Source organism: Protopterus annectens, chromosome 5.part1 (assembly GCF_019279795.1).
Source record: "Protopterus annectens isolate FY-2018-M chromosome 5.part1, PAN1.0, whole genome shotgun sequence".
Taxonomy (NCBI): domain Eukaryota; kingdom Metazoa; phylum Chordata; order Ceratodontiformes; family Protopteridae; genus Protopterus; species Protopterus annectens.
This window is the reverse complement of record NC_056736.1, coordinates 766,980,751-767,007,044: the sequence shown is the minus strand read 5'-3', so window position 1 is coordinate 767,007,044 and position 26,294 is coordinate 766,980,751. Positions and strand designations below refer to the sequence as shown.

Below are 26,294 nucleotides of genomic sequence, written 5' to 3'. Positions count from 1 at the left end.
TGATCAGAGGATGTTTCCAGGTCCAAAGACAAATACAAAATGTACAGTCTCTGAGAGAGTTCTTAAAATAATAATCAATATTACTGTTAGGTTATATCAGATTACATCATTCTTTGTCACCTGCCTTCAGTTCCCAGGCTATCAGAAACTTAAAATTAGCATCTCTGTGAGAGAGGTACATATCTCTCAGGAGTTTGCCTATAACTGGAAGTTATAAAATAGTTAAACACTTTTATGTTTGAAACCTAGCAATTATTTCTCTTTCAAGGCAATAGGAAAACCTCTAATTCTAGACATTGTGTCTGCTCTGAGCTGAAACAGAGATAACAGAATTTTAAAACAATTTCCACTTATTTTCTTGAGGTTTTGCAAGTTAACTCTGTATGTTCCAGCTTTTACCATTAAAACATACATTTGCACAGGCATATAGTTTACACCCATTTATGTTCTTTCCCAGTAGGGTACACTGTGGTTACATTCTTGAAGCTCAGTACATAACATACAGTTCTCTTACATTTGTAAGACAAGCATATGAATCATATCACTATTCACAATGGCATATGATTATTTACAAAATTCCAGACAGCTGGGCTGGCAGAGTCACATCTCTATACAAATCATACTAATATTTTCAAGTGACATACAATTATTTACAAAATTCCAGATAACTGGACTGGCAGCATTTCCCTGGTGTCACAGTTATCTTGTCAATGGTTAACTGCAGCTGAAGTCTTTCCCATGCATCATACTGTTTGACTAGCCTGGAGATGTGTATGTATTTAATATATATTGCAGCTCCATCTCCTTTTGCTTTGCTGCCCATGGTTTGGGGTCTGGCTGTATGATAGGATGAGTATCCTGGTATGGCTGGGGTGTTCTCCATAGTTTTCTGTGACTGTACAAATGTCAGCATCTTCCAGGGTTAAGAATGCTTGCAATGAGTGCAGTTTTGTGTTTAGACTCCTAGAATTTAGCAGCATGACATTTAATTTGCATTTTGATGACATTTTCACAATGGTAGTTTTGACCTCATGGTATTGCTAAAAAAGGCACTATGGGGGAGGCAAGAGCCTTTGCCAGAAGCCTGAAGCCCAAGGGAGACAGATGCAGACCAGCTCTGGCAAAGCATTATGGTCTGTCAATCATTTCTTCCCAGGCTGTCAGGTGCTGGATCTCCTTGGAATGACATCAGAAACTAAGCCTATTGTTGAAGTCAATCATTTTCGGTTTGTATTGAGGTATCATTCTGGGTGACAGTGAAATGCTGCTTAAGGCTAGGAACATACTTGCCTGGGACACATATTCACTGAGCTTGATCATATCTCTTTTCATATAGTCCAGTGAAGTACATCTGAAGTCATTCATGCCAACATATAGTATGACAGAGTCATAATAGCACCTGTTGTTGAGAGACTTATGTGCATGGGTGATATGGTGGATTCTTGCACCTGACAAACAGCTAACCGTGACTTTCTCCTAATCCAGCCTGGTGAGAGGCACATCTGTGTGTCTCACAATGGAGTCTCCTATGACTAATATGTTAGGTTTATGTATAGGCCTTAGTGGTTGTGAGACACAGGTGTGTGGACTATGTGTGGTGTGGTAGGCAATGGAGTTCACATGTCTTTTTGCCTCAAAGGTCTCTTTTGCTTGGATATATTGTTGTTGCGGACCTCTGCATATGTGGAGGTGTGTGTTGTATAGATGTGGGTGGTGTTTGAGGTGTGGTGTTTGTGTTGACAACCTTCTCAGTGCCAGGTATACTGGCTTGTGAGGGAGAGAGCAATGCAATTGCATCTCTCACAAATTATATTCCTAGGTGGTAGTAGTAGAGGGTTGTCCATGTACATGAGGCAATTGCTGGACTGTCTCAGGATGCCCATATCAACCAGAATGGCAGAGGAAACCATAGAAAATTGTCTATTCATATTTGTCAGAATCTGGGGGAGAAAGGCCAGAGAGAGCTAAGTGGGTAAAGGGTGGAAGCTCTAAGATGAGTACTACTAGGTGATCATATAAGTTCTACTAATGAAAAAATTTGTAGCTGGAATACCTCGCAATGGGTTAAAAACAGTGCAGCTGTAGTGCATGGCAGGCAACAAGCCCAAACCAGTTCAGAAGTGGGGTTTAAATACCACAAAAAATAGAAGGTTCAAGTAACACACACATCTAACCATTCCTGCTAGTCCCTGCTTTCTTTACCAGCCTGTGCAAGACAAGGTCCAGGCAGCCCTGCTACTCTCACTAGCAGAGGAGCTAGGCCCCTACCAACATAAGACGACTGCCAGAAACACAGAAGGCAAACACCAGATGGCTGCCAGAAACACAGATATTTATTTATTTTATTGATTTGTCCTTCAGTTAACTGTTTTAGAGTGCTACTGCTTTATTTTTGCTTTATTTGTTGATTTTACACTTTAAATAATTTAAAGATCATAAATACTTGAAATTGCCTTATTCAGGTAATTTGCTTAAGTTCCTTTGTGGTAGCATTACACTCTCTAGTAATTCTTTTTTTTTTTTTTTGCATTTTTACATTAAAAGGGCTAAGATAGTCTGTCTAGCGGCAGTAGGTGGTGGCCTGGTCTATCTGAGTTGGGAAACACATCAGAAAAACTACGTGTGTTATTGTTCTTGTTAAAAATTAAAAAAAAAAAAACATTTTTGAGAGAGAAAAAAAAAAGAAAACTATAAGTGAAGTTTTTTTATTGGTCAGAGGGCTTAAAAGCTAGTTTCCTGTGTTTTACAGTAACTGTATAAATTTGGCACATTTGCTTGCCACTGCTCATTGTGCATAAGTGGTTAGTAGTGCACGGTACAGATGCAGACACCTAGAAACCAAATTTTCCCAATAAAACTACCTCTGAAACTGTACCAGTAATTCTGTGAGTATAGAGCAGCTACTTTGTGTGGTGAGTAGCACAGAGCAGCAGTTTGCACGTTGAGGAGCACAGAGCAGAAGTTTGCACATAGAGGAGCACAGAGCAGCAGTTTGCACGTTGAGGAGCTCTGTCCCTTAAATTCAGTATTATATAGCTTAGTCGCATCTCTAACCCCCAAATCAACATTAATCAGCCCACTATTAACCCCTTCATCACTGCACCCTTGTGGTCACCCAGTAAAGGACCCAATATAATATTTCCCAATTTCTCTGAAGTCAATTTGGTGGATATAGATATAGTCAGACAACATAACAGTTATATTCACTAACAACCATTTAATACTCAAAGAAAAAATACAGTATTCAAGAGCTGTATATGTACAATGTCAGTACAGTCAAAGCTCTTGCATACAAATGCTTATTACAAAATTCTGGTTGTCAGAAACACATATGCTGCACCCGCTACACCTAGTACACACCCCACACTCACCTACTTCTGCTGAGGCACTTAAATTCAATCTGGGGTGAAGAGTCTGAAGAAGTTCACATATGGTTTAAGTGAATTAAAGCGCTTATATATTTTTATTGAAATAAAGTTTATCGAAGGACTGACTGGCTTTTCTGCTGAATGTCATTGCTTTCCAGACCTGTAGCAGTAATTTGAATCTTTTTGTAGTTTGTGTCATGAAATCTGAAGTTTGTGGTTAAATACAATCTTTCCAAACCCTAAGGACCTGCAGACATTCCACCTGCATAAATTATCATCAGTAAACCTGAAAGCAGTCCATAGAAACAACACCTAAGACTGCATATACAGCAACACCCAGTGGAGCCTCAACAACTATGCCCATAAGACAAGCCAATACATTGCCCATGACTTACGTCACAGGGGACTCCAATGCATGACATACTGATGCCCCACTCACCTGGATGAATAAAGAGAAAATAATGGTCAGTTTAATCTTATGTGCCAGGAGCTGCCAAATTACCCATGCACTCAAGTCATTGCACCACAGGAGCCAGTGTGATTCTGTCATAGTCAAGGTAGGTGTAAATGACTTGAAGTGTACCTCCTTAGACTATATGAAGACAGATATTAGAGAGTTCTCACACTATGTGTCACAGGGCGGAATGTGCTTAGCATTGAGCACATTCTGCCTTCACCAAGGATGATGTCACAATATGAACAGAAGATGATTGACTTCAATAATTGGTTTCATTTCTGGTGTCATTCTAAGGGGGTACAGTATTTGCCAGCATGGGTGAAAATGGATAACAGACTATGTTGCTTTGCACCTGTCCCCTCTAGGCTTCATAATACTGGCTAAAATATTTTGAGCTTGTGTGCTGGTATTGTTGAATAAATATGACTTGTTCAGAAATTTGTAGCCCATTGCTATAAGAAACATTTCCAGGAATATTGTTAATGTGCAGAGGAAGGGAATGCTTTTTTTTTCTATCAGAGAATTTATGGCATAACATGCAACGTTTGGGTTTAGCAGTTAAATATGGTAACAATGCAACATTTCAAATTTTTGTGAAGAAGTTGTTGACACTGTTTTCTAGTTGTGGTTGACGTACAACCACAGTATGTTGATCTAGCCTCTCATTTTCCTGCTGAACCATCTATATTTCTGAAATATTTTGAAGAATTTTGTTTGCAAAATCTCAGAAATGTGCCACCTGCACCTGTGTCTATCCCCATTTCCCCTTCATTTCTTATAGAGTTTTGGAATGTCAGTGAACTTCATCACTTGTGTCTAATGAGGACACAGAATGCTGTTGGGGGTGTGGCACAAGTGTCTACCTTGCAAAACATTGATTGATCTCCCAGCAATTAAGAATAGGCTCATCCAAGAGCAAAATTGTGTGGATGAGCTGAGAGACAGAGAGATTAATGTCAGATATGCCATTGCTTCACAAATGGAGACCAATTGCTGTATGTGAGGAGATATGAAGGAAAGTGATGTTGAATAAGGTGAACTTTACTTTTGATGGACATCTCATGACTATCACCCATAATATGAAAATGTGTTTTGCAATTGCTGACAGCAGGTTTGCTTCATGATACAGGGCTACATTATATACTTTAATTTCTGGAATGTTCTGTACATGTGTGTGTATGTTCTTCTTACACAAGTACCTCACTTACTGTGATGAATTTACTGTGAGGGTTCAGATTACCTTAGTTCATTTTAGTCTGTTAGATTGACACATTTTGTTTTATTGACATTAAACAGCCTTTTATATCACATTAGGGTGGGTTAATGTTTGATCACATATGTGGAGTCTGGGCTCAAGATGTCAGTGTGTTCTGCCTATTTATGAAATCTGTAGTGTGTTGGTGGATGTTTGCACTCATTTTATTGCTACATTTTTTGATGAGATATCTTTCAACAATTACACTTTCGATGTTTGTTACTGTTGATAAGTAGTAAATGATGACTTGCCACTTCACAAACACCACCCTTAACAATAAAATATTATTATGTGTGTGTGCTAACCATCTCTCCTATATCCAACTTTCTCAGGCACACAAACATATTTTCAACTCCTCCCTCTGTCCCTCTCTTTCCTCAACTTTTAAAATGCACCTCCCAGAAAGACTCTTAAGATCTAACAACCATAACCTAATTGAACTATATAAACCCAATCGTCCCCCTGGCAAACATCTCTTGTCCTTTGCACTTGCTCATCTATGGAACTCCCTTCCACCATTCATCCGTACCACCATAAATCCCTCTGCCTTTAAAAAATCACTACACTCACATCTAACATCTCAATGGGAATGCTCCTGCGTCCATCCTACATAATTCCATTTCCTCTAATTCACTCTCTGGCCTGTTTGGCATTACTTCTTTAGGAAACTTTTGCAGCATGATGTTTTTCTTTCAACTTCATATCCAAATGTATCTTATATTGAATTGATTTTATTCAGTATTACTACCCACTGTGACCTATAATTATCATTGTAAGTATGTCTACCTGCTGTGATCTATAATTTTTATTGTAACTCTGCAATACAAATGTAAATGTAAATGTGTGTAACTTTGTATTTTTTTGAGCTTTTCTCCCCAGGACTCAATTGAAAATGAGTTCTTCTTGGCCCAATGGACTATCCTGGTAAACTAACTGCAAATAAATAAATATAGATATAGAGATATATAAAATATGGCAGAAGTATTAGCCTCTTATATTAGTATGTAGGTCTTTACGTACATCTCTGAGATGGCTACATGTGGGTTTCAGTCCTATAATCATATGGTAGGAATTCAAACATTTTACTGAAACTTTGTGCACTGAGATAAAGTGACCAACACTGACACTCTTTCTCTCAGACTCACTTAAGGACCATCTACAAATTTAGATCTATATGCACCTGATATGATAAAAGACACCACTGTAACAGTTTTCATCAAGATTCCTGGTTTAGTTTTCATACATTAACAGGCAGACTATAAGCAGCGGTGGTACAGCAGTAGCGTTGTTGCCTCACAGCAAGAGGTTCTCCCGTTTGATTTGTGGCTGAAGCGCCTTCTGTGTGGAGTCTGCATGTCCTCCCCACGGTCGAGTGGCGTTCGAAAGACATGCGTAGAATGGGCATGCCTTTGTTGAAGGTTGGGCATCGAGCTGGCACCTCGGCACCTGTAAAAAATCTACCGCCAATAATTAGCGGACCGGAGTTCCGCTGTGGTGACCCCTAACCAGGAAAAGCCGAAAGTAAAACAACAACAACATTAACAGGCAGATTGTTATTGCACATCTTCTCAATTTTATCTTCTTTGTAGTTCCTTTTGGTCATATTTTAAAGTTTACTACTAATCATAAGGTCCAGACATCATTACCAATTAGCATGTTAATGTCAACAAACAATAATTATAATAAAATATAGGACAGATATGAGGTAGAAAGATATCTGTCAAGCCTTACATTTAGAGTAGATCATTAAACCTATGTGCTGTTTTGCTGTAATTGATGATTTGATTCAGTCAACCTCCATTTGCCTATTTTAACCAAGTCATTCAGCCAAACAGTGCTCTGCAGAATTTGGGCTGGGGGTCCTCAATGTGCATTCATATACTGCATCTCTAATAACTACCTATAAGATGAAATTTACATTTATGGCTAAACCCCTTTTAGTCCATAATGTAAAAATGTATATCTGTATATATGGAATACATGTAGGTCTAGTGTGAGATTAATAAATACTTTGCAGTATAGCTTTAACTCTAGAATGCTGTGCACTCCTGGCGGTGGAGTAAATAGGGTTTTTTAGCTGCCCAACCTGGTTTGCCAGTAGTCTTGAGGACTTGCCCTGCCTGCTGAAAAAACAACTTGTCCACATCTTACTACGGGTTCCCCACTCTAAGGATCTGAACCTATCCTTCCCTCTGAGACAATCCCCTCAAGAGAACTAATTAATAAGTGAAACCGCCCAACCTGGTTTGCCAGTAGTCTTGAGGACTTGCCCTGCCTGCTGAAAAAACAACTTGTCCACATCTTACTATGGGTTCCCCACTCTAAGGATCTGAACCTACCCTTCCCTCTGAGACAGTCCCCCCAAGGGAACTAATTAATAAGTGAAAGTATGTACGTTATACCACTGTCTATAGACAAATAGTGTGTTATTTCCTAGGTTGTAAATTTACTCCCATCAGCCAGGACAATCAGCAACATTCTACCTGTTCCTATACCTTGTCTCCCCCCTCCTTCCTAGACTACAGGTCATTAATTCCTATCCTATCCAACCTGAACAGTAAACTTACTGCCCTGCATTCTTTCTTTCACTAGACATTACCACTTCCATTTAGCCTTTTGGCTGCTGGAGTCCAACAGTTTCCACCAGACCTCCATTCTGGTTCTAAGTTTAACTTACATGCTCTCAGATTCCCATATCCTGTAAGGGCCTACAATCCCACTCTATCTCCCTTTCTTCCTATATTCCTCACTACCTTTCCTCTCAGTTTATTCTAAATTCTGTCAAGGCTTTGTGTCATCTCACCTCCTCACCTATTCTTACCTTAGCTTATGCCCCTCTGATTGTTTCTCCCTGGGTGAATTCCTCTGTGGCTCTTCCCGCTCCATTCGCCCTGCGGGCTCACTCCGCTCTCCTACCCTGCCCCCAATTCTCACCCGCCCCCAGCACACCTACACTTATACTTAACAAACTCCACCCACCTAACCTGCTATCCAATCACAGTCCTCTTCCAATTACCCCTCCCCCATTCTCTAATCAAGAACACTCCACCTCTCTTTCCACTCCCACTACTAATCCTCCCACTACATTTTTTCAATACCCCTATACACTTATACTTCCATTGTTCTTGCCTTTAATATCCAACTCTCTCCATTCACTTCTAAACCTTTCCCTCCTCAACTAGCATACCACTTTATTCTCCTCTTCACCGCACATTACCCTACCCTATCCTAACCTGCCCATCCAACTCCCCTTAAATATTCAACTCTCCAGCTCCATTCTCATCTTACTAATACCTCTGTATCTTGCTACTTCGTACTCCCATAAAGCTCCTCTGTTCCTCCCTCCTACTCAAACTATCCCTAATCCCCAACTACAACCTTTCAAACTCTCTCACTTTCACTCCATATCCTCCTCCCTTATTCCACCCAACCTATTACATCTTTTCTATCCCAAACTATTCTCTACCACAACTACAACTCACTCATTGAATCTTCTGCTAAACCCTAACAAATACCTACTATACACACCTTATAGACCAAAACTCATCACCTGCAATGTCCTAGCCTTATCAGAAGACATTCATCCTAACCCTGGCCCTTGCCTTAGCACAAACTACTCCATCCCTCCACCCTCTTCCTCACCTAGAACAAATAACTCTCCCACCCTTTCTCTCCTCCTCCCACTTCCCCCCTTAACACTCTGAAAATCTTCACAATTAATGCCCAGAGGCTTAACAACAAATGTCACCATGTACAAGCATGGATTAATCACAATCAACCCGACATCCTAGCCATCTCTGAAATTTGGCTAAAACCCCATATTACTGACTCTGAAATATTACCTCCTGGTTACCACATCCTCAGAAGTGACCGATTAAACAAAAAAAGGCAGAGGCTCTGCTCTAATTTACTCCACTTTTCTCTCTCTAATTTCTCTTCAAATTCCTACCCCTAATTTCAAAAATTCCGAAATCACAGCTGGCCTTCTCCGATTAAATAAACATAAGAATATCTGCTTCATTTCCTTATACATCTCCCCAAGCTACAATATCTCCACCTGTGAAGATATTCTATACTGGGCCTCAACTCAAATAAAATATGAAACCTATATTCTAGGCGATGTCAATATCGACTGGAACAAAATTAACACACCATCCCCCTCACTTTCCATTAACCTCCTAAACTTCACCCAAGTAATCTCTTCTACTACTCGCCCTAACAAAAATCACCCCCCAGGTCCATCTTAGATTGGATTCTAGTCTCCCATCCAAACAAAATCACTCTCTCTGGCACTATCCCTGACACCTTCAGTGACCATCTCCCTGCCTTCATCCATCGATCAAGTAGCTCCATCCAACACCAACATCTCTACATTCAAACTTGTAACCTCAGTAACTTCAACCCCTTAATTTTCTCTAACATCTTTAAACAAATTAACTGGCAACCTCTAAATACCCTCCCACTTGACAATGTTGTTGAGCATTTTAACTCTATCTTCCTAGATACTCTTAACTCCCTAGCCCCCCTAAGAAATAAGCGTATCAAAACTAATTCCACACCATGGCTGATCAAAGAAACTAAACAAGTTATGCGTCACAGAGACAAATCCTGGAAGCTCTACCAGAAAAATAAACTGTCCTCTAACTTACTCCTATATACCCAACTCCGCAACCAAGTAAAAAAACTTATTACCAAAGACAAAAAAAACTACTATAATAAACTTCAGTCCAATGACAATAAAAACCCAAAACAATTCTGGAAATCAGTCAATTACCTTCTTCATCCCGGATCTCAAAACAACCCTTGTCCTGACCCTAATCTATCCGACAATGAACTGAGCTCCCACTTCAATACCTTCTTTACTGAAGCCATAGCTAAGCTAACCAAAACATTCCCTAACAACAACCCACCTAACTCCCTCTTTACTTCACTCAACAACCCAAACAACAATCTTCTCAATTTCCATCTCAAACCTGTTTCCACCACTTTTCTAAAAAAGCTTCTCTTCAAGCTAAAGCCATGCTCTAATGCCCCTGATAACATTCCCTCTTCCTTCCTCAAACATGCAGCTGAAGGTATCGCTCTCCCAATTAGTATTCTGATTAATAGATCCTTAAATGAGTCATATGTACCAAAACTTTGGCGTTCAGCCTACATTCTACCTCTTCACAAAGGAGGCAAAAACACCACTGTTTCTAACTTCCGCCCCATCGCCCTACTCTCTCCAATATCTAAAATTCTAGAAAAATGTGTCCACCACCAACTTTTACCCTATCTAATTCAAAATCACCTCCTAACACCCACCCAGCACGGCTTCCGCCCTGGCCACAGTACCATAACTGCCCTACTATCCTTCCTAGAAACTGTCAATCTAGCACGAGACTCTGGACTCATTGTATCCGCAGTTCTGCTAGATCTTTCAAAAGCTTTTGACACCATCTCCCATGCACACCTTCTTCATCATCTGGCTAATCTCAATCTCTCCCCAAATACTCTATCCTGGTTCTCCAGTTACCTATCTGATAGATCTCAAGCAGTCAAATGGAAGAACTCCTTCTCCTCCTTTTTGCCTACACCTACTGGCATTCCTCAGGGATCCATCCTTGGACCCATGTTTTTCAACATCTTTATAAATAACCTTCACACCTTCATCCCTGATACCACAGTCATCCAATATGCTGATGACTCTACCTTGATCTGCTCTGCCCCAAACTTTCCTGAACTACTGACCAAAACCCAATTAGCCTTTACCACTACAGAGAACTGGATGCACCAAAACCACCTTTCTCTCAACTCCAATAAATCCAAAATACTAATTTTTCTCCCCTCCAAGGTTCCTTCTTTGGACAAAAACACTTTCAATGTTCTAAGCCAAACTAACACTGCCGTTGAAGTAGTCTTCTCTGCAAAACTCCTTGGCATCACTATTGGCGAACACCTCAAATTTGATCTTCACATACAACAAAACATTAGGAAAACCCACCAAAAGCTAGGTAGGCTATATAGGAACAACCACTTTCTTTCAAACTCCACTAGGCATACCCTGGCAACCACCTACCTCCTACCTTCCCTTCTATATGGAGCCCCTCTTCTAACCAATGTGTCTCTTACCAACACCTCTAAGCTTGAAGCTTGCTATAATAAGATCTCTAAATTTGCCACCAAATCCAAAACATCAACTCACCACTGCTCAGCCTTCACTCTCTGAACTGGTTAGAACTCCCTAACCACCTAGACTATCTACAACTAACCACTGCTCACAAACTAATAGTTTCCCCTGATAAATGCCCAGCCTTAAAGGACATCCTTCCTCCATACATCCCTAATAGATCACTGAGATCTGAACACCAAAACCTAATCTCCATTCCTAAATCCAAATGACCCGCTGGCCAGCTTTTACTCTCCTTTTCTCTAGGTAAAAATGGAACTCTCTGCCTCCTTCACTTAGGACTATACCCAACACCGAATCCTTCAAAACTCAATGTTTAAAAATGGAACTCTCTGCCTCCTTCACTTAGGACTATACCCAACACTGAATCCTTCGAAACTCAACGTTTAAAAATGGAACTCTCTGCCTCCTTCACTTAGGACTACACCCAACACTGAATCCTTCAAAACTCAACTTTTAAAAATGGAACTCTCTGCCTCCTTCACATAGGACTATACCCAACACTGAATCCTTCAAAACTCAATGTTTAAAAATGGAACTCTCTGCCTCCTTCACTTAGGACTATACCCAACACTGAATCCTTCAAAACTCGTTTAAAAATGGAACTCTCTGCCTCCTTCACTTAGGACTATACCCAACACTGAATCCTTCAAAACTCAACTTTTAAAAATGGAACTCTCTGCCTCCTTCACTTAGGACCATACCCAACACTGAATCCTTCAAAACTCAATGTTTAAAAATGGAACTCTCTGCCTCCTTCACTTAGGACTATACCCAACACTGAATCCTTCAAAACTCAACTTTTAAAATGGAACTCTCTGCCTCCTTCACTTAGGACTATACCCAACACTGAATCCTTCAAATCTCAACTTTTAAAAATGGAACTCTCTGCCTCCTTCAGTTAGGACTATACCCAACACTGAATCCTTCAAAACTCAACGTTTAAAAATGGAACTCTCTGCCTCCTTCACTTAGGATTATACCCAACACTGAATCCTTCAAAACTCAACGTTTAAAAATGGAACACTCTGCCTCCTTCACTTAGGACTATACCCAACACTGAATCCTTCAAAACTCAACTTTTAAAAATGGAACTCTCTGCCTCCTTCACTTAGGACTATACCCAACACTGAATCCTTCAAAACTCAACGTTTAAAAATGGAACTCTCTGCCTCCTTCACTTAGGACTATACCCAACACTGAATCCTTCAAAACTCAACTTTTAAAAATGGAACTCTCTGCCTCCTTCACTTAGGACTATACCCAACACTGAATCCTTCAAAACTCAACGTTTAAAAACGGAACTCTCTGCCTCCTTCACTTAGGACTATACCCAACACTGAATCCTTCAAAACTCAACGTTTAAAAATGGAACTCTCTGCCTCCTTCACTTAGGACTATACCCAACACTGAATCCTTCAAAACTCAAATTTTAAAAATGGAACTCTCTGCCTCCTTCACTTAGGACTATACCCAACACTGAATCCTTCAAAACTCAACGTTTAAAATGGAACTCTCTGCCTCCTTCACTTAGGACTATACCCAACACTGAATCCTTCAAAACTCAACTTTTAAAAATGGAACTCTCTGCCTCCTTCACTTAGGACTATACCCAACACTGAATCCTTCAAAACTCAACGTTTAAAATGGAACTCTCTGCATCCTTCACTTAGGACTATACCCAACACTGAATCCTTCAAAACTCAACTTTTAAAAATGGAACTCTCTGCCTCCTTCACTTAGGACTATACCCAACACTGAATCCTTCAAAACTCAACGTTTAAAAATGGAACTCTCTGCCTCCTTCACTTAGGACTATACCCAACACTGAATCCTTCAAAACTCAACTTTTAAAAATGGAACTCTCTGCCTCCTTCACTTAGGACTATACCCAACACTGAATCCTTCAAAACTCAACTTTTTCTTCACCTATCTTCCAAATGGAAATGCTCCTGCTTTCACCCCACTTAAATTCTAAGGACTCCCAACTAAGCTCCCCTTACCCCCACTCCACTATACTCTCATTTCCTATTTCTTATAAGATCCAGAAGTAGCAGACTTTAATTGACTCTGAGCATATGAATATTGTTTCAAAAAAAAAAAATCTGTTGTCAAGTTGTTAAACTGTCTTATATTGTACTTTACACTCTGCATCTCTTGAATGTATGTACCCTACTCTTATTTCACATTGTAACCTTTATTTGTTTTTTGCAACCTTTATTGTATGGTATTTCACTTTGCAACCTTTATTTGCATTTTTGTAACCTGTATTGTATTATACTGATCATGGAGCTTTTCTCCCTGGGCCTCCACTGAAAATGGGCACTTCTTGGCCCAGTGGACTTCCCCAGTAACCAAACTGAAAATAAATAAATAAATACATTTGGGAAACAAGTACACGTGATAAGCCAAACTATGACTTGTAGGTACTACACGCTGGATTTAATGATTTAAGGTTTACACCACTAACATTTATCAAATACTTGTATGAAATAGAGGCTTTGGAAACAAAGGCAGCATGGTTTATGTTGAGTGAAATCATTCTGTTACCCTCTGTGAATGACTACACGTGTACAAAAGCTCACATGTTTAATAATTGGCTATGGGAATTGTTTGTGGTGTACAATGTTCACTTAATTAAATACTGGGAAGAAATATATTGTGATCAGAGGCTGTTTTCATGGGATAACACTCATCTGAATGAGTATGGATCAAGTTTTATGGCCAGTAAAATTACTTCACAGCTGGAAATTTTTCTGAAAATAAAGCCAAGTGTGAAGTACAAGGCAATTTGTGAAAAATGGAACCTGTTAATTGATTCCTTTGTAATGTTAGAAGCCTGAGAAATAAATTTGAAGAACCGTTGGTATTAAATGCTAAGTATCAGTACCAAATCATTGCTGTCACTGAGTCCTGGAATTATTCGTGTTATTTGTTATTAAGTATGAATCCATATGTGGAAATCTTAGGGGATGCAGTATTGCACTCTGGACATATAAATCTATAACATCTTGTCTCATCAAGTCTGAACAGGCATATGAAACTTTAATTGCCCAAATTCTTAATGGTACTTCTACAAACTTTTATATAGCTAATGAATTTAATCTTTTTTTACACTAACATTGGATTGACTACCATGGGTGATTGGTAATGCAACTTAGTGACAGCTTCTTGTCCAAATATATCTGAATCAGTTATAATAGCTGCCTTTTCAAAGTTAAAAGATCTAACATCCATAGGCTATGAAAGGGTATACTTACACCTAGATTAACTTTAATATTTAATAAACTATTGGAAAAGGGTAAGGTCCCTGCATCATGGAAACTATCATGTGCATATCCTATTTATAAGAAAGGAAAGTGAGACCAGTTGCAAAACTACGGGCCCAAGGGCATTTATAAGCCTAGCCAGAGTGTGTTGGCTTTCGCTGCCCCATTGATTGATTAACTGAGCCTCTGTCAAGCAAAGCCAATGAAGTGATCCCAGGGGTGTATTTTCTGTTACCCATCCACTTGTTAAGGTTTCTCTTGAAGAGTGTTAGAGAGGGTCTCTGCCTAATGTAGTTAGGAATTTTGTTCTAAAGCATGGGGAGTCTCTGTGACAGGAATCTATCCCTCCAGCATGTTCTATTTATTGTTGCGGTGAGGTTTAGCTCACTAGAGCACATGCCTTGCAGTGACTTGGATTTCTTTAGGTGGAGCATGTCCATCAGTTCTGAGTTGGACATGGCTTTGTAAGTCAGGCAGAGATCATCTCTGAGTAAGCAATATGCCACTGAGTACAGCTGGATTTTTTTTCAGTCGGGCTGTATAGGACATATGTTTGAGGCCAGTAATCCTCTTGATGAGGTACTTTTGTGGTCTTTCCAGCTGTTGGAAGTGTCTTGTGAGGTACATCCCAAATAGGGCATTGTTCTCTATGATGGGTCTGATGAGGAACGAGTAGAGGGGCACTATAACCTCATTATTTCTAGATGTGAACCCTTTAGTAATTAGATAGGCCACATAGAAGGATTTCCTAACTACTTTGGCAATATGATTGTCAAAGGAGAGATTACTAGCTACCTTGGTCCCCAGATCTCTTATTACCTCTTCTGTATTAAGGGGGCTGCCACCTATGTGGTAATTCGTGGGTGTTTTGTTTTTCCCAAATGGGATGACTATGCATTTTTTGGCATTTAGCTTAGGCCATGACTTTGACACCAGGTATCCATCTCAGTAAGGCCCTTTTGGAGGATGTTCGTGTCAGCTGGAGAGTCAATTATGGCTCCCAGTTTGCAGTCATTGGTGAACTTGGTTAGCCATAGTCCTCTTGTGTTTGCCTGTACTTCTGAGAAGTATATGCCAAACAGTAGGGGTCCCAGGACCAAGCCTTGTGGGACACCACTTGTGACTGGTTTAGAGTTGGACCTGGAGCCTGCTATTCTTACTGTGTGAGTTCTGTCTGTAAACCAGTTGGCAACCCATCTCATGACTTAGGGGTTTATGTTCAGGCTGGTGAGTTTTTCTGTATTACCCGAGTGGGGAATGGTGTCAAAAGCCTTGGTAAGGTCAAGGTCGGCTGTGTAAACCACCTTTCCCTCGTCTATGGCCTTGGTGACTATCTCGAAGAAGTCAACCAGGTTTAGTAGGCATGATCTGCCTTAACAAAGCCGAACTGGGTTGGGTCAAGTGTTTGGAGGTTCCCAATGTCTTTGTTAATGAGTTCCATGATGATGCACTCCATAGCCTTGCAGACCAGGCTAATCAGGCTTATGGGGCGATAGTTACCAGGGTCAGTTGTGGCCCCTCCTATGTGGAGCGGAATAACCGTTGCTGTGCACCATTCTATGGGCACGTAGCCTGTGGAGAGGCTGAGGGTGAACAGCGTGTTTAGGTGGGGGTTAGTTTGTTCTGTAGGTCATGCAAGACGCAGCCTGGGACACCATCTGGCCACATTGACACTGTGATTTGGCTTTTGAAAGGGCTGTTTTCACCTGTGCATCTGTGATTTTGGGGATGCTACATTTTTCCGGTATTGTTGTGGGCCTTTTTGGGGGTGAGAGGGGGGTGAAGTTTGCACTGAATCTGTCTGCCAGGATGTTGGCAATATCAGTAGGTTCAGTATATTTTGTGCTATTTTGCACTAGTTCAGTGCATATCTGCGAGTTGCCACTTAGATTCTTAACATAGCTAAAGAATGCTTTATGGCTATCTTTTGAATCCTTGGCTATTTTTCTTTCGAAGTTAGCCTTGGATGATTTTATGATGGACCTTAGTTTCTTACTGATACTGATCGCGGATGTCTTTCCTTCCTGGGATTTGCTTTTTTTTCTGAACTAGTTTCCTCCTTGTATTGTATAGCCTGTTTATGGCAGGAGTCCACCAGACTGGTTTCCTTCTCTTACAGGAGTGAGTCTTGGGTTTGCTAGGTTTGGCACAATCCATGCATTCTTGTAGGTGCTCATACAGTGCATTTGTAAAGGTTTCTGCATCTTGGGCAGCATTATCCTTTAGCGTGGGGGCTGTGAAACTTACCGCCTCTGTCTTAATTAAGGTGAAGTTTGCTTTAGAAAAGTTTTTTACTGTGGTTTTCCTTAGTTGGGGGCTGGTGGTGGGGTATAGACATCCAGAGTGATTAGTTTATGGTCTGATCTAACCAGTGATGGGTTGACCTCCGGTGTGGAACACCTGTCACCCATGTTGGTGATGACCAGTTCCAATATGTTTTCACCTCTGGTAGGAGAGTTTACCAGCTGATCCAGGGCATTTGAGTTGATGAATTCCAGGAAACGCTGAGCCTGGGAGTTTGTACTTGAGTAGTTTTCCCAGTTAATGGTAGGGTAATTGAAATCGCCCAATATCAGGGTGTTCAATAGGACATTCATTTTTCCAGTGTCTCCAGAAAGGCAGAGTGGTGGTCCTGGGTCATAGAGGGTGATCTGTAGCAGGCCACAATTTGCATTGCAGATTTGCCCAATGTTAGTTGCACATGGATGATCTCAGAGGTATCATGCTGCGCCACTAACCTGGAGGTGTAGGTATCCTTGATGAATATGGAAACACCCCCTTCTTTTGTGTTTCGGTCCATGTTCTGTGACCAAAACATGTGGTGTGAGTTGTAGCCCAGTAGTGCTGGGGTGCTCTCTAGAGCCTTGAAACAGGTTTCAGTTACTGCACAGATGTTGACATTCTCCATACTGAGGGTGCTTCGAGTGCATGCATTTTGAGATTTAAACTCCTGGCATTGAGTAGCATAACCCTCAGTTTTTTGTTAATTGTGCTGTTTATGGAGGTCTGTTTGACTTTTGAGCTTTGCCTAAAAAAGGCCCTATGGGGGCAGCAAGAGCATTGGCCAGTATTCAAAAGCCTAGGTGTGACAGGTGAATGCCGTCTCTTGCAAAGCAATGCAGCTTGTCGAGCATGTCGTCCCAGGCTGACAGACACTGGATCCCCTTTGAATGACACCAGAAGCTTAGCCAATTGTTGAAATCGATCATTTTTTCTTTATACTGAGGTATCATTCTTGGTGAGGGCAGGATGCTACTCAGGGTCAGGGTCATACCCACCTGGGCTAAATGATCAGAGAGCTCTTCCATGTCTCTTTTCATGTAGTCCAGGGAGGTACATCTCAGGTCATTCACACCAACATGAACAATGACAGAGTCATATTTGTACTTGTTCTGAAGTGACCTGAGTGCTTGTGTTATGTGGCGGATTCTGGCTCCCGACAGGCAGCTAACAGTAACCTTCTCCTTGTCCAGCCTAGTGTGTGGGACATTAGTGTGTCTGACTATAGAGTCACCTATTACTAGTGTGTTATGTATGTTATTTCACCTTAAGGGCTGTGATTGTGCGGCACACTGATTTTGTGTTTTATGTGTTGTCTGGTGCAGCTTGTTTGGGTGTCTGCTTTGGAGGTCTCTGATGCTTTTGCAGGTTGTTATTTAGAGCCTCCGAGTATAAGTTGTGTATTTATGTGTATTTTTTGCCAGTGCTGGTTTAGTAGCTCTATGTGTGGCTGGAGGTGTGGTGCAAGTATTAACCTTCTCCTCTTAACTGTCCATTCCAGTCTTGGGTGGAGAGAGCTTAGCCTCCAGTTTGGCTGTATAATTGCATCTCTTGCATGCATTAGTGTTTTGTGGTAGGAGGAGAGGGTTGTCTGTGTACATGAGGCAGTTGTAACATTGCCTCAGGATACTCAGATTCACCAGCTGGACTGGAGAGTACACCTGATATTGCCCTTTGGTCATGCCTGAATAGTAGGTATTATCCACATTTCCTAAGAACAAAAATATTGCGTGTCAAAGTATGCTGATGCTTGTAAAACTGCATTTATACTACAGAAACCTTCTGATGTAGATGAGCTAAATGAATCTCTAAACTTAATTAGTGACTTGGCAAAGGATGTAGGATTGTCATTTTTTTATAGACAAGTACAATGTTATGTATTTTTCAAATAAAATATTAAACAACCGATTTACTTGACTTTTTAACTGGAGGAACTCAAGGAATATAAAGACTTAGTAATGCTAATTACTTCAAAATTTTCTTTTAAATCTCATTCTGAGCTCATAGTAGCCAGAGCTACTAAAGATATGGGCTGTTTGTTAAAAAAACTATCAACAAGGGATGAAAGTGTATTAACACTAGTATTAAAAACTTATATCAGACCTCTCATAGAATGAAATAATTCCTTCTGTGGCTATACAAGAGGACAGCTGAGAAGGCTGAAGGAAATTCAGAGGAAATTTTCAGAAAAATTATGAAGCTGAAGAACACGGGATATAGATCATCATGTGAGACATTAAAATTATTTAATGTGTGTTATAGATATATTTGGGCTAAATGAATCTTAGCATACAACATTTTTTATGATCAAGTTCTGCAAATCATGTTCAATTTATAGATTAATACATGTGTTAAAATGCATATGCATAAAAATATGGAGTTTATAATGAAAATGGGCAATTCTCCGATGAGGTCTCAGTATTTTTCTGTTAGAATTACAAATCTATGGAATGACATCCCTTTAACGTTAAACAATCTAAGAGCTTGGACATTTTAACAAAACTTTAGATACATGTGTTGGTAGAAAGGCTGAATACCATATTTGGAGGAATCAGCATTTCTTGATCGCCTTGCAGAGGAACAATTTAACAAGGAAATAAGTTATTTCTTGTTGTATTGCACTGGAGGGTCCTTTTTTGTTTTGCGTTTACATTGACAGAACTAAGGTCATCCATCTTGTGGCAGAAGATGTTTGCCTAGTCTATCTGGAAAGCACTCCAAAAGGGCTCAAAGTGTAGTCATTTATTGGCCAGGGGGAATCAGGAGTTCGATTTCAGTTTAATTTCTTTTTCTATAAATTAGATGTGTTTGAGTGGAGGTGCTCACAGCACATCAACAGTTAACAGTGCTCTGTACAGACACAAATGCTTGGACAGTAAAGTTTACCTATAAAACTAGAATTAGGACTGCAACTTATAACCTAATGAGGCATTGCACAGTGTTAAGCCTACAGCTGCTAACCTGTGCCTCTAACAGCACTAATACCATATATTAGCACTATGTAACTAGTCCCTAACCTTAGTGATCACTCTAAGAGACGGCTGTATAACCTAGATCTCAAACCATAAGAGCTCAACCTAATACAGGTTCAGACAGCATGAATATAGAATTTCCAAATGTTTCTGTAGCCGGCATGGTAGATATGGACATCCTGAGACAATGTAACAAGTGTCTCCTGTTCTCAGACAACCTTTTAATCATTAAAGAAATTAACATGGTATGTGACAGATGTACAGACACAATTTCCATAGAGGCAAAAATCTTACTTACAAACAAGGTTGTAAAGAATGCACACACACATTACATCCATCACACAAGTGTACATCACATACATAGACCATACTGAGGCACTAAAAAGCAATCTTACCAAACCTCAAAGACCTCATAATCCTATAAATGGCAATGTCTGTCCTCAGCAATCTACACAGCACACACTAAAACAACCACAAACACCACACATACACCCACACCCAAAGGACCCCCTAGAACAAAGCCCATAATGCAAACAACAATTTACCCAGTACTCTTGTCATAGAGGACTCCATTGTACCACTAACAGAGATGCCCCACTCACAAGACTGGACAAGGGGAAGATAATGGTTAATTCCTTATCTGATTCCAGGATTCACAAGAATCGCATGCACTCTAATCAAAGTACCACAGGTACTAGTATGATTCTATCATAATCCATGTGAATAAACATAAACTGAGACATACCTTAATGGACTTTAAGAAAAGGGAAATTATGGATCCCTCTAAATATGTGTCTCAGATAGGTACCTGCCTTGTATTAAGCAGCATTCTACCTTCACAGATGATGATGCCACAATATGAATAAAAAATGATTAACTTTAGCAATTGGTTTCGTTTCTGGTGTCTGTCCAGGGGCATTCACTATTTATCAGCATGGAAATACATGGTTAACAGATCATGTAGTTTGAAAGGATGGCTTGTACTTGTCTGCTGGGGCTTCCTGATATAAAACTTTATCCACCCCTTGAGTCCTTTTTAGGCAATACCAAATTGACAAACCTCCCAACATAGCAAATAAAACCAGAAGAAAACTATGCTAGGAGCCTTAACAAGAAACTCCACACCCTGCAACTCTCCTCAATCTGGAGCATATAGCCATCTGTGCCATTACTGAGACATGGTTTAAAGCTGCAGAAAGTACTCAGTAGTATATATATATATATATATATGTATATATTATCCTCACCCATTTTATTGTCTCTTCGCTTCTTGACTGTTGTTTTGCTTACTTTTTTAACCTTATTAATATATTTCTTTCTTGCCCACTGACCTCGTTTTACCATTAAATGTTTTTTCACACCTTTTTATTCATGTAGCTTTGACATTTTGGCCATATTCCAAAATTTAACCAGAAGGTTTAAATACTTGGAAAAATTCAGATCTCCAGCCACTGTGGGGGGGGGGGAGTGAATTTCAAGCTCCCTTTCTCTGTGGAAGTTACCTGTCATTACAGTAGGAAGCTCCTGGTATGCAATCAGGGAAAGATACTATGATAGCACAAAGATGGTTTTGGAAAAGAGGTGAGTGTGTGTTTTTGTGTGGGTGAATGTATATGTGTGCAAGCCTGCATGGGCATATGTATGTGCTTGGAGGACTGTATAACTAGAAAGAATATAATGTTTATAGTTGCACATTAGTGGAACAGTCAGTTATTTATCAGAATGCAGTAGCAGCTCTGTGTTCTGAATTAGTTAAATTTTGCAATGTTGAAAGAGATTAGTGCTGAATTTAAGAAAGTTATAGAACTTGTGTGCTACTAAGTGAAAATCTTAATAAATTGACAAGAAAGAACTAGTATAAAGGGAAGGTGTCATTCAGTTCTAGATATTGTACACCCTAAAACATGATTATTGACTATTTTAAGAAAGAATACAGTCTCTGACAGTTTGCTCCATCAGTATCAGCTTTTATGGTATATTAATATAGCAATAACCCACGCCTGAGTGTGGGTAATGCTGGATTTACCTACGGTTGGCGTGGTTTGGTCACGAGGGCGAAGCCCATGTGGCCAAACAAAGCCAACCGTGGGTAAATCCAGCATTACCCACACCCAGAAGTGGGTTATTGCTATTATACAATGACATTATTTAAGAAAAAAAATTTACTTTTCTTAAATAATGGCATTGTATAATGCCTCCTTGCTGCCCTTCCGCAGCTGTCTGGTATTCTGCGGCAGTTCTGATGTACTGTGCATGCGTATGCCTACGCAGTACATCAGAGCTATGGGCAAAAGCAATAGAGAAAGCAAGATTTCTGTTGCTTTTTACTGTTTCGCTATGTTAAATGGGTTTAACATAGCCAGACAGCTTTAAAAAAAGCAACGGAGAATCTCCGTTGCTTTTTTTAAAGCTGTCTCGCTATGTTAAACCCATTTAACATAGCGAGACAGTTTTGAAAAAAGCAACGGAGAAAGCAAGATCTCCGTTGCTTTTTACACGCTGTCTCGCTATGTTAGAGTTTAACATAGCGAGACAGCTTTAAAAAAAAAAACAACGGAGATCTCCGTTGCTTTATTTAAACCTGTCTCGCTATGTTGAACTCCTTTAACATAGCGAGACAGTGTTTTAAAAAAGACTTATACTAATGGAAAAAGTCCGGGCGACCGGACCTTTTTCCATTAGTATAAGTAGATTTACAACGTGCACACTGACCAATCAGCATGCACGTTTTGGAATATTAATGGAGGGTCATGGTATAATCTGTTTTATTTATATATGTCTGTATACTGTCACCACTAAAATCATCGGTGGCTACTAATCTATTTCTAAATATGTATGGAACAAGAAAAGGTTGCATTAACCTACTTTAATAAAAGGATGTCTGAGTATGTTTCAATGATTTTTTAGAAAAAAAATTGATTCCTACAGGTATAATGATAGTTTATTTTTCATATATAAAATACAGTATCTTCAACAGAATACATGTTTTCCTGCTTTATCTTATACAATTGCTATTTTACTGTGTTACATTGTTTATGTTTGTTCACTCTTTTCAAATTGTTCCAAGTCTTGTTACTTTATATCATATACAGTTGCTGTTATATTGTATAACATTGTTTATTTAAGTTTTTTCTTTTCATGCTGTTTCATGATTTTACTATGTTGCATTTGCATCCCTTTGTTTTTGTTATGCCATTCATGGGCTGAAACAATGTAATTGTGAGAAGCTAAATTTGAGCTGAAACTCATTCCTCACTGCAGCTCAGAGACAGATTGTGTGCAGAAGACAGAATGACAGAATTCAGAAGTAAAATCAATAATGTAACATGGCGACTTGCACTTACCCAGCTGCCTTTTGTGGCCCCAATCCAGACTTCATGCTCAGTATTACTGAAATGCTTCAATTCTTCAAGAAGTTTCACATGAAAGGAATGGGTGTGGATAGACAACAAGTTGCCTTTGACATTTTTGGATTTACACATTTTCTGCAGAATAGAAGAACATTAGAACAGACAAGCTAAACTGTAAAATCTGAATAAAATTGTGTTATAAAAAGCAAATCAACTTCAGATTATTTTATTGTTTAAATGCCTGTATTTTTGATTCATTATTTGCTGTATGACATTTGATTACTGGATAAGCACACTGGTCAAATGACTGTTTCTAGGTATGTCCTTGGCCAAAAGGCATGGCGTGTTTATGAAAATGTTGATACTATCAATGATCTACAAAGCAATGATACAGTGCAGTGTATAAATTAGTCATATCACCAAAGAGATGGTGTTTATGCTACAGTAAATGGATTGGGATTGACAGTACAAATCTTGCATTTGCAATGGTGAGATACAGAGTTACCAGAGCACAAACAGGACAGTAGCACTAGGTGTTAGTAACACGTTAGTAAGTTAAGTTATGTAAGGGATTAACACAGCACAAAAAGGACAGCGGCTGTATGTGCTAGTAACATGTTAGTAAGTTAAATTAGAGATTACCACAGCACAAACAGGACAGTAGCAGTAGGTGTTAGTAACACGTTAGTAGGTTAAGTTAGGGATTACCACAGCACATACAGGTCAGCAGCAGTAGGTGTTAGTAACACGTTAGTAGGTTAAGTTAGGGATTACCACAGCACATACAGGTCAGCAGCAGTAGGTGTTAGTAACACATTAGTAGGTTAAGTTAGGGATTACCACAGCACATACAGGTCAGCAGCAGTAGGTGTTAGTAACACATTAGTAGGTTAAATTAGGGATTACCACAGCACATACAGGTCAGCAGCAGTAGGTGTTAGTAACACGTTAGTAGGTTAAGTTAGGGATTACCACAGCACATACAGGTCAGCAGCAGTAGGTGTTAGTAACACGTTAGTAGGTTAAGTTAGGGATTACCACAGAACATACAGGTCAGCAGCAGTAGGTGTTAGTAACACGTTAGTAGGTTAAATTAGGGATTACCACAGCACATACAGGTCAGCAGCAGTAGGTGATAGTAACACGTTAGTAGGTTAAGTTAGGGATTACCACAGCACATACAGGTCAGCAGCAGTAGGTGTTAGTAACACGTTAGTAGGTTAAGTTAGGGATTACCACAGCACATACAGGTCAGCAGCAGTAGGTGTTAGTAACACATTAGTAGGTTAAGTTAGGGATTACCACAGCACAAACAGGACAGCAGCAGTAGGTGTTAGTAACACGTTAGTAGGTTAAGTTAGGGATTACCACAGCACATACAGGTCAGCAGCAGTAGGTGTTAGTAACACGTTAGTAGGTTAAGTTAGGGATTACCACAGCACATACAGGTCAGCAGCAGTAGGTGTTAGTAACACGTTAGTAGGTTAAGTTAGGGATTATCACAGCACAAACAGGACAGTAGCAGTAGGTGTTAGTAACACGTTAGTAGGTTAAGTTCGGGATTACCACAGCACATACAGGTCAGCAGCAATAGGTGTTAGTAACACGTTAGTAGGTTAAGTTAGGGATTACCACAGCACATACAGGTCAGCAGCAGTAGGTGTTAGTAACACGTTAGTAGGTTAAGTTAGGGATTACCACAGCACAAACAGGACAGTAGCAGTAGGTGTTAGTAACACATTAGTAGGTTAAGTTAGGGATTACCGCAGCACATACAGGTCAGTGGCAGTAGGTGTTAGTAACACGTTAGTAGGTTAAATTAGGGATTACCACAGCACATACAGGTCAGCAGCAGTAGGTGTTAGTAACACATTAGTAGGTTAAGTTAGGGATTACCACAGCACATACAGGTCAGCAGCAGTAGGTGTTAGTAACACGTTAGTAGGTTAAGTTAGGGATTACCACAGCACATACAGGTCAGCAGCAGTAGGTGTTAGTAACACGTTAGTAGGTTAAATTAGGGATTACCACAGCACATACAGGTCAGCAGCAGTAGGTGTTAGTAACACGTTAGTAGGTTAAATTAGGGATTACCACAGCACATACAGGTCAGCAGCAGTAGGTGTTAGTAACACGTTAGTAGGTTAAGTTAGGGATTACCACAGCACATACAGGTCAGCAGCAGTAGGTGTTAGTAACACGTTAGTAGGTTAAGTTAGGGATTACCACAGCACATACAGGTCAGCAGCAGTAGGTGTTAGTAACACGTTAGTAGGTTAAGTTAGGGATTACCACAGCACATACAGGTCAGCAGCAGTAGGTGTTAGTAACACGTTAGTAGGTTAAATTAGGGATTACCACAGCACATACAGGTCAGCAGCAGTAAGTGTTAGTAACACATTAGTAGGTTAAGTTAGGGATTACCACAGCACATACAGGTCAGCAGCAGTAGGTGTTAGTAACACGTTAGTAGGTTAAGTTAGGGATTACCACAGCACATACAGGTCAGCAGCAGTAGGTGTTAGTAACACATTAGTAGGTTAAATTAGGGATTACCACAGCACATACAGGTCAGCAGCAGTAGGTGTTAGTAACACGTTAGTAGGTTAAATTAGGGATTACCACAGCACATACAGGTCAGCAGCAGTAGGTGTTAGTAACACGTTAGTAGGTTAAGTTAGGGATTACCACAGCACATACAGGTCAGCAGCAGTAGGTGTTAGTAACACGTTAGTAGGTTAAATTAGGGATTACCACAGCACATACAGGTCAGCAGCAGTAGGTGTTAGTAACACGTTAGTAGGTTAAGTTAGGGATTACCACAGCACATACAGGTCAGCAGCAGTAGGTGTTAGTAACACGTTAGTAGGTTAAATTAGGGATTACCACAGCACATACAGGTCAGCAGCAGTAGGTGTTAGTAACACGTTAGTAGGTTAAGTTAGGGATTACCACAGCACATACAGGTCAGCAGCAGTAGGTGTTAGTAACACGTTAGTAGGTTAAATTAGGGATTACCACAGCACATACAGGTCAGCAGCAGTAGGTGTTAGTAACACGTTAGTAGGTTAAGTTAGGGATTACCACAGCACATACAGGTCAGCAGCAGTAGGTGTTAGTAACACGTTAGTAGGTTAAGTTAGGGATTACCACAGCACATACAGGTCAGCAGCA

The 26,294-nt window shown here is 40.0% G+C and overlaps 1 protein-coding gene across 1 annotated transcript in view; it reads right to left on the bottom strand.

The window, feature by feature from the left end:
• The window catches only part of LOC122803316 (proteoglycan 3-like), a 257,685-nt gene that overhangs the window by 150,150 nt on the left and 81,241 nt on the right, over positions 1-26,294 (bottom strand). The window contains exon 4 of the mRNA XM_044072882.1: positions 23,115-23,255. Coding sequence (XP_043928817.1) covers positions 23,115-23,255 — 141 coding nt within the window. The remainder of the gene's footprint in view (positions 1-23,114; positions 23,256-26,294) is intronic.